General features: G+C 51.3%; 1 protein-coding gene across 1 annotated transcript; it reads right to left on the bottom strand.

Annotated features, from left to right (window-relative positions):
• Positions 1 to 63: 63 nt before the first annotated feature.
• Positions 64 to 8968, bottom strand: LOC130194404 (mediator of RNA polymerase II transcription subunit 26-like). The gene is made up of 3 exons (XM_056415421.1): positions 7870 to 8968; positions 2795 to 2869; positions 64 to 2712 (listed from the first exon to the last, which is right to left on the bottom strand). The coding sequence occupies exons 1-3, from the start codon at positions 7942 to 7944 to the stop codon at positions 1162 to 1164; spliced, it is 1701 nt and encodes a 566-aa protein (XP_056271396.1). The 5' UTR covers positions 7945 to 8968; the 3' UTR covers positions 64 to 1161.
• Positions 8969 to 9020: the final 52 nt, after the last annotated feature.

Raw genomic sequence — 9020 nt, 5'->3', positions numbered from 1 at the left:
GTGCACGTCAATTCCCCACTGTGGAAAATAATTAGTTAGTTTAATACAAAAAAGATAATCACAATTCTTTCAGTTTTTTATTATTAACACATAACATGTCCACTTAAAGGACGAAGTAGCAAATAGGATCTCTTCTGCATTCGATGGAACACAAAAGGCCCATTTCTGTACATTCACTAAGGCTCTGTCTTTAGGGAAAACACAGGTTTCCATAAGGCAAACAATATCTACAGGAATGATGTTAAGTATCCAGCATGTCAATTTATCTCACGTCTTCCCGACAGTACAAAGGTGCGAGCCATAGCGCTCATTGGCCCGCCAGTTAAATTCATATTGTACATCCTAAATACACATAAAGGGAAAAGGCCTGTATAAAATAAAGCTCACATTATCAGAATGTGTCTTTTTGGAGTTTCCTGTGGAATGGAGGTTGGACCGTCTCTGCTGAATAAAACAAATAAAACTAAAATGTTTGTATAGCCTGAACATGTAAATCTTAAAATTAATACGTAAATAGCAATAAATATCATACATGACAGCCACATTTCTTTGCAACGTGCATTTTTCAGCCACCATACCAGCGTTTCTCAGCCCACAGCCTTATGAACAGCATCCAAACACAACAACAACACTCGTTGTTTTAAAGCTGACGTGTCGGTTCTGTTTCTGCAGGAGACTTTCAGAGGGTTCACGACAACTGACCCAAACATGTTTCACATGTTCCACAGCGGTAACGATGATATCTTCTGGAAGATAGTTCATCTTTAACAGCTAAAGCCTTCAAAGGTTAACAAGAAGCTTGTTGGGAGACGTATCTGTTGGTAGCTTACTACTCTATTGATAGGCGATAATGTTAATAATAAAAAACATTACCGGTAGTTAAAAATGTAACTTAAATATGAAATAAATAATACTGCACGGTGGATTAAATGTACGTGGATGAAGAAAATCAGGTGAAGCCACACAGCTTCATGTGATCTGAAGATGCTGCATCGCCCGGTTCGCTCACGCTGCAGCACAACGCTCAGACTCAGAGAACACCGACGGCAGCCTGGTGCTGCACGCCGAGCAGCCGGCACCGCCCAACGCCTTCCCTCGCAGGCTGAGGCGCTCCGCCGCGCGGTGAAGGCAGCCGTCACGCCTCACTTTAGAAGCTCGGTCTCAATCCAGACAGACGTAGGGCAGGATGTTCAGCCGGCTCTCGTCCCCGTGCAGGTCCAGAGAGACGCACTCCGTCCAGTCGTACCAGGCGCCCTTCGTGTCGCAACAGCCGTTCACCCCGGCCCAGTGCTGCCGGTGTAACCGGTCCAAGTCCTCCTCCACCACCTCTCGGCCGACTCCCGGTAAATCTCTGGCTGGGAGTTCCGGTGCCAGCACGTGTGTTTCCTTGACGTCTGAACTTCGGTGCTCCTCCTTTTTCAAGAAGTCGCTCATGAAGAAGTGAGCGCCGGGGGGGTGAGCGCCCGACGACGTCAGGACGTTGCTTTGCTGGCTGAGGTACGACTGGATGATGTCGCTCCTCGACAGCTCCTTCCAGTCAGTCTGCTGGAAGGGACTGGGGGAGACCAGAGGGTTCTGCTTAGGCGGTTCTGGGCTCTGAGCCTCAGGCCCGTGGCCCGGTCTGACCCCTCCCTCCTGGCTGGACTCCTTATGAAAGGAGGATTTTATCTGTCCGGTTACAGCGTCAAAAGTCAGCCTCCGGTCTTTTAACCGGACCGGCTTCGTGTCGTCCTGTACGGTCTGAGCAGCGACAGTCGCCGCGTGGTCCTTCGGCCGGTACTTCTGTCTTTTCCTTTTCTCTGAGTGGTTGACCGGACCGTCGTCTTCCAGACGGAGCCCGTCGCTGCAGGTGGAGGCATAAGACTTGTGAACAGACGTGCTGGGAGGCCTGCTCTGAGAATCCACATCTGACCCGCCTGAGGGCAAAGCCTGAACACACCCCGGCTGAGAGGACGGCCCCGGCCCCGAGGGGTCCGCAGCCCCCGGCCTCGCAGCGGGGCTCGAGAGACCCGGACCCTGCGGCGCAGTCTGCTTGACGCCACATTCCTGCTTTGGCGTCTGCGGACTGGGCATGGAACAGCGTGGGCTTCTGGGTCGACACTGCCCCCCCGAGAACGCCCTCTCCTGCCTGGCTTGCTGCTGCAACACGGAGGCCTTGAGCAGAGACGACGTGCTGGGAGGCTTCACGTACCCCGGGGCGCTCGGGTGAGGCTTCACCGCGTTGACGGGGATCTTATTGAGCCGTTCGTTGTCCGACGGCTCAGAAATCTCCCGTTCCGAAGACTGATGTGCACGAGTTTCTGTAAACACGTCGGCGCTACCACCGATCCCGTTGGTCGGCAGCTGTTTGGAGTTCTGTATTTGATCACTAAGAGTCGTTTTGGGTATCTTGGCCGGGAGGAGCGCTCCGTCCTTCTGGTCGGCCTTACGCTTCCTGCTGCGCGGCGAGGAACAGTTGTTAAAGTCGTTTCTGTTCTTCAGCTCGGGGCCCGTTTTACCCGACGCTGTGGTGGCAGCTAGGGTGGAGATGCAGGCATGAGCAGCGCCGTGGGAGGACCAGGCTGCCCCGCCGTGCGCTCTGGACAACCCCTCCCCCTTCCCTGGCTCGATGAGCTTCTGCCAGGTCCGCAGCAGCTTCTTGGCCCTTTTCGCCAGGTCCTCGTTCTTGGTTTTCTTCCGGACGTCGTTGATGAGCTTCCCGAGACGGGTTTCCTTCAGGGAGAGAAGACGGGTCGGTTACACCAGGATGAACCTGCATTGTGCATCACATGCCGAGGGTCCGACTGTAACCCACCTCCAGCGCCTCTTTGGTGATAGGGGTCTTCTCCAAAAAGGAGATCACCTCCATCACGACCACCATGTTGCATATCTGCTGATAAAAATGCACACGTTTATATATATGACAGCACTGATGTCAGCATGACCACGGCGCCCACGTAGAGATGTTTCCATGCAGATGTTGTAACGTGTGATTCATAACCTCAGGACCAATGAGCATGAACTCCCCAGAGAGAAATGAAGGTGTGATTTGAATAGACTTTCAGGTGTGCAGCTGCATGCTGGGAGTACTTCTAGTGGCTTCAGGCTCAATGAGACAAACTGAGATTCCATGCAAATATAAAGTTCCATCACACAAGAAGTCAAATAGAAGACGAGTGTATTGCTGTGGATGCACTGCCTTTTACATCTCCAATAGCAACGGACCACTGCAGGCGGTGTAATTAATCAATTAGTTTTTATTGTAGGATTAAGCATCGATGTTGGGTCGTTAATTAGCCCCAAGACACATTCCTGAGAGATTAACAGACATCATGACGTCATACCCCAACCCCTCCCCCCAAACACACACACACACACATCTTAATCTCATCAACTGTGTGATAGAAAAGAGTAAAGATGACAATGGAATCTATGAGAAGATCACTTGATCCCACTGTAGTCAGAATTAATCAACGTCTCTCACTAAGGACCCTTAGCTCTGGAGGTACTGTCTCTCACTAAGGACCCTTAGCTCTGGAGGTACCGTCTCTCACTAAGGACCCTTAGCTCTGGAGGTACTGTCTCTCACAAAGGACCCTTAGCTCTGGAGGTACCGTCTCTCACTAAGGACCCTTAGCTCTGGAGGTACCGTCTCTCACTAAGGACCCTTAGCTCTGGGGGTACCGTCTCTCACTAAGGACCCTTAGCTCTGGGGGTACTGTCTCTCACTAAGGACCCTTAGCTCTGGAGGTACTGTCTCTCACTAAGGACCCTTAGCTCTGGAGGTACTGTCTCTCACTAAGGACCCTTAGCTCTGGGGGTACTGTCTCACTAAGGACCCTTAGCTCTGGAGGTACTGTCTCTCACTAAGGACCCTTAGCTCTGGAGGTACTGTCTCTCACTAAGGACCCTTAGCTCTGGAGGTACTGTCTCTCACTAAGGACCCTTAGCTCTGGAGGTACTGTCTCTCACTAAGGACCCTTAGCTCTGGAGGTACTGTCTCTCACTAAGGACCCTTAGCTCTGGGGGTACTGTCTCACTAAGGACCCTTAGCTCTGGGGGTACTGTCTCACTAAGGACCCTTAGCTCTGGAGGTACTGTCTCTCACTAAGGACCCTTAGCTCTGGGGGTACTGTCTCTCACTAAGGACCCTTAGCTCTGGAGGTACTGTCTCTCACTAAGGACCCTTAGCTCTGGAGGTACTGTCTCTCACTAAGGACCCTTAGCTCTGGAGGTACTGTCTCTCACTAAGGACCCTTAGCTCTGGGGGTACCGTCTCTATTACTAAGGACCCTTAGCTCTGGAGGTACTGTCTCTCACTAAGGACCCTTAGCTCAGGAGGTACTGTCTCTCACTAAGGACCCTTAGCTCTAGAGGTACTGTCTCTCACCAAGGACCCTTAGCTCTAGAGGTACTGTCTCTCACTAAGGACCCTTAGCTCTAGAGGTACTGTCTCTCACTGAGGACCCTTAGCTCTGGAGGTACTGTCTCTCACTAAGGACCCTTAGCTCTGGGGGTACTGTCTCTCACTAAGGTCCCTTAGCTCTGGAGGTACTGTCTCTCACTAAGGACCCTTAGCTCTGGAGGTACTGTCTCTCACTAAGGACCCTTAGCTCTGGAGGTACTGTCTCTCACTAAGGACCCTTAGCTCTGGAGGTACTGTCTCTCACTAAGGACCCTTAGCTCTGGAGGTACTGTCTCTCACTAAGGACCCTTAGCTCTGGAGGTACTGTCTCTCACTAAGGACCCTTAGCTCTGGAGGTACTGTCTCTCACTAAGGACCCTTAGCTCTGGAGGTACTGTCTCTCACTAAGGACCCTTAGCTCTAGAGGTACTGTCTCTCACTAAGGACTCTTAGCTCTGGAGGTACTGTCTCTCACTAAGGACCCTTAGCTCTAGAGGTACTGTCTCTCACTAAGGACCCTTAGCTCTGGAGGTACTGTCTCTCACTAAGGACCCTTAGCTCTGGAGGTACTGTCTCTCACTAAGGACCCTTAGCTCTGGGGGTACTGTCTCACTAAGGACCCTTAGCTCTGGGGGTACTGTCTCTCACTAAGGACCCTTAGCTCTGGAGGTACTGTCTCTCACTAAGGACCCTTAGCTCTGGAGGTACTGTCTCTCACTAAGGACCCTTAGCTCTGGGGGTACTGTCTCTCACTAAGGACCCTTAGCTCTGGAGGTACTGTCTCTCACTAAGGACCCTTAGCTCTGGAGGTACTGTCTCTCACTAAGGACCCTTAGCTCTGGGGGTACTGTCTCTCACTAAGGACCCTTAGCTCTGGAGGTACTGTCTCTCACAAAGGACCCTTAGCTCTGGAGGTACTGTCTCTCACAAAGGACCCTTAGCTCTGGAGGTACTGTCTCTCACTAAGGACCCTTAGCTCTGGAGGTACTGTCTCACTAAGGACCCTTAGCTCTGGGGGTACTGTCTCTCACTAAGGACCCTTAGCTCTGGAGGTACTGTCTCTCACTAAGGACCCTTAGCTCTGGAGGTACTGTATCTCACTAAGGACCCTTAGCTCTGGAGGTACTGTCTCAATAAGGACCCTTAGCTCTGGAGGTACTGTCTCTCACTAAGGACCCTTAGCTCTGGGGGTACTGTCTCTCACTAAGGACCCTTAGCTCTGGAGGTACTGTCTCTCACTAAGGACCCTTAGCTCTGGAGGTACTGTCTCTCACTAAGGACCCTTAGCTCTGGGGGTACTGTCTCACTAAGGACCCTTAGCTCTGGAGGTACTGTCTCTCACTAAGGACCCTTAGCTCTGGGGGTACTGTCTCACTAAGGACCCTTAGCTCTGGAGGTACTGTCTCTCACTAAGGACCCTTAGCTCTGGGGGTACTGTCTCTCACTAAGGACCCTTAGCTCTGAGGTACTGTCTCTCACTAAGGACCCTTAGCTCTGGAGGTACTGTCTCTCACTAAGGACCCTTAGCTCTGGAGGTACTGTCTCTCACTAAGGACCCTTAGCTCTGGGGGTACCGTCTCTATTACTAAGGACCCTTAGCTCTGGAGGTACTGTCTCTCACTAAGGACCCTTAGCTCTGGAGGTACTGTCTCTCACTAAGGACCCTTAGCTCTAGAGGTACTGTCTCTCACTAAGGACCCTTAGCTCTGGAGGTACTGTCTCTCACTAAGGACCCTTAGCTCTGGAGGTACTGTCTCTCACTAAGGACCCTTAGCTCTGGGGGTACTGTCTCTCACTAAGGACCCTTAGCTCTGGGGGTACTGTCTCTCACTAAGGACCCTTAGCTCTAGAGGTACTGTCTCTCACTGAGGACCCTTAGCTCTGGAGGTACTGTCTCTCACTAAGGACCCTTAGCTCTGGGGGTACTGTCTCTCACTAAGGACCCTTAGCTCTGGAGGTACTGTCTCTCACTAAGGACCCTTAGCTCTGGAGGTACTGTCTCACTAAGGACCCTTAGCTCTGGGGGTACTGTCTCTCACTAAGGACCCTTAGCTCTGGAGGTACTGTCTCTCACAAAGGACCCTTAGCTCTGGAGGTACTGTCTCTCACAAAGGACCCTTAGCTCTGGAGGTACTGTCTCTCACTAAGGACCCTTAGCTCTGGAGGTACTGTCTCTCACTAAGGACCCTTAGCTCTGGGGGTACTGTCTCTCACTAAGGACCCTTAGCTCTGGAGGTACTGTCTCTCACTAAGGACCCTTAGCTCTGGAGGTACTGTATCTCACTAAGGACCCTTAGCTCTGGAGGTACTGTCTCAATAAGGACCCTTAGCTCTGGAGGTACTGTCTCTCACTAAGGACCCTTAGCTCTGGGGGTACTGTCTCTCACTAAGGACCCTTAGCTCTGGAGGTACTGTCTCTCACTAAGGACCCTTAGCTCTGGTGATACTGTCTCACTAAGGACCCTTAGCTCTGGAGGTACTGTCTCTCACTAAGGACCCTTAGCTCTAGAGGTACTGTCTCTCACTAAGGACCCTTAGCTCTGGAGGTACTGTCTCTCACTAAGGACCCTTAGCTCTAGAGGTACTGTCTCTCACTAAGGACCCTTAGCTCTGGGGTACTGTCTCACTAAGGACCCTTAGCTCTGGAGGTACTGTCTCTCACTAAGGACCCTTAGCTCTGGAGGTACTGTCTCTCACTAAGGACCCTTAGCTCTGGAGGTACTGTCTCACTAAGGACCCTTAGCTCTGGAGGTACTGTCTCTCACTAAGGACCCTTAGCTCTGGAGGTACTGTCTCTCACTAAGGACCCTTAGCTCTAGAGGTAATGTCTCTCACTAAGGACCCTTAGCTCTGGAGGTACTGTCTCTCACTAAGGACCCTTAGCTCTGGAGGTACTGTCTCTCACTAAGGACCCTTAGCTCTGGAGGTACTGTCTCTCACTAAGGACCCTTAGCTCTGGAGGTACTGTCTCTCACTAAGGACCCTTAGCTCTGGAGGTACTGTCTCTCACTAAGGACCCTTAGCTCTGGAGGTACTGTCTCTCACTAAGGACCCTTAGCTCTGGAGGTACTGTCTCTCACTAAGGACCCTTAGCTCTGGGGGTACTGTCTCTCACTAAGGACCCTTAGCTCTGGAGGTACTGTCTCTCACTAAGGACCCTTAGCTCTGGAGGTACTGTCTCTCACTAAGGACCCTTAGCTCTAGAGGTAATGTCTCTCACTAAGGACCCTTAGCTCTGGAGGTACTGTCTCTCACTAAGGACCCTTAGCTCTGGAGGTACTGTCTCTCACTAAGGACCCTTAGCTCTTACCTTACCTACATCAACATTAGCCACCAGTCAGAGAGCGAGCTGTTAGGTGGTGTATGTAGCTCGTGATGCTAGCCGGCTAATCAGCAGGAACACACCGGCACCGTGTCAGCCCAGAGTCGGCCCGGCCTTGCTGTCCGCGCCCCCTCGTCCTCCGGAGCCCGGCGGTCGTACTCACGTTGCTCTGGCCGTCGACGGCCTGCAGCAGCCGGTCCCTCATGCCCTGCGGAGTGGCCGCTGTAGCCGCTGTCATCGCCTGGCGGTGCCGCGGGTGGGGACGGACTCGGGGCGGCAGGATCCCCCGAAGAGGCGGCGGCGGAGCGGCCGACACTCACAGGCCCGACGGCGGCGCTCCTCCGGCCGCGAGCAACATGGCGGCTGACGCTTTTGTCTCGGTTTCCATCCGCTGCCGTCAGAGCTGAGGGTCCGGGCGCCGCGCAGCGAGCGAGCTCTCCGGGTATCGGCTACCCCCCCTCGGCTGGCCGCCTGCTCCGCTCCGGGCTGCTCATCAGGCTTTCTGCGAAGAGCTCGCGCAAAGCATGATGGGAGATTGTTGCGTAATCAATTGTTCACATCCGACCGGTTCGATGGAGACGAGTTCACGGGTCGGGTTAACGAGAGCTGCAGACCGGTAGAGCTGCAGACCGGTAGAGCTGCAGACCGGTAGAGCTGCAGACCGGTAGAGCTGCAGACCGGAACGGTTCCCGTTAGCGGTTCCTCGCGTGCAGAGGAATGGAGAATACAAAATACTTTGCACAACTTTTCCTTGAAATATATTTTATTTATATCTAATATAATGATACACATACTTCTTAAGGAAACATGTATCTTCTATAAATGTAAGTTAAAACATATACATTTATATTACTTTGCAAGTTCTGTATTAAAAAAAAGAAAAACTGTGAAAACCTCATTTCTAATTATAAATACACTGTTCATACATTTCGTAAGTATTGTTCTTTTTTCATTGCTGCTGTTGCCTCGTTGGGATTTGAATGAAACAGATAGTATTTAGATCTGATACCACAATAAGAGACCAGAGCGGTTCCCACTGGTCCAAGTCTGCAGAGAACCGAACTTTTAAATGATTTACATCCATTTCAACAGCCAATGATTTCAAAGCCAGGACCTTTTTGCTTGAAAGAGACAATACACATTTGGCTTTTGTTAGTTACATTAAATTGTCTACTATTCTATTCTAGTAGCAGTTTGAATTTTAATATAAAATATATGACATCAAAGTATGTACATTTTCTGCCCCACAACTGTATAATTGTATTACCGCACAGTACATACTGTATACGATTGTTATGTAGTATATATTAAGTA

Source organism: Pseudoliparis swirei, chromosome 5, assembly GCF_029220125.1.
Source record: "Pseudoliparis swirei isolate HS2019 ecotype Mariana Trench chromosome 5, NWPU_hadal_v1, whole genome shotgun sequence".
Lineage (NCBI taxonomy): Eukaryota > Metazoa > Chordata > Actinopteri > Perciformes > Liparidae > Pseudoliparis > Pseudoliparis swirei.
Note: the sequence above shows the minus strand (reverse complement) of the source record. Positions and strands in the feature narration are given on the sequence as shown.

What these genes read in the sequence shown, in the direction of transcription:
- LOC130194404 (XM_056415421.1), bottom strand. Translation starts at nt 7,944, where the DNA reads ATGACAGCGGCTACAGCGGCCACTCCGCAGGGCATGAGGGACCGGCTG. An exon ending in CCGTCGACGGCCAGAGCAAC is followed by an intron (nt 2,870 to 7,869) that starts GTGAGTACGACC and finishes TTTTATCAGCAG; the next exon opens with ATATGCAACATGGTGGTCGT. An exon ending in TCACCAAAGAGGCGCTGGAG is followed by an intron (nt 2,713 to 2,794) that starts GTGGGTTACAGT and finishes CTCTCCCTGAAG; the next exon opens with GAAACCCGTCTCGGGAAGCT.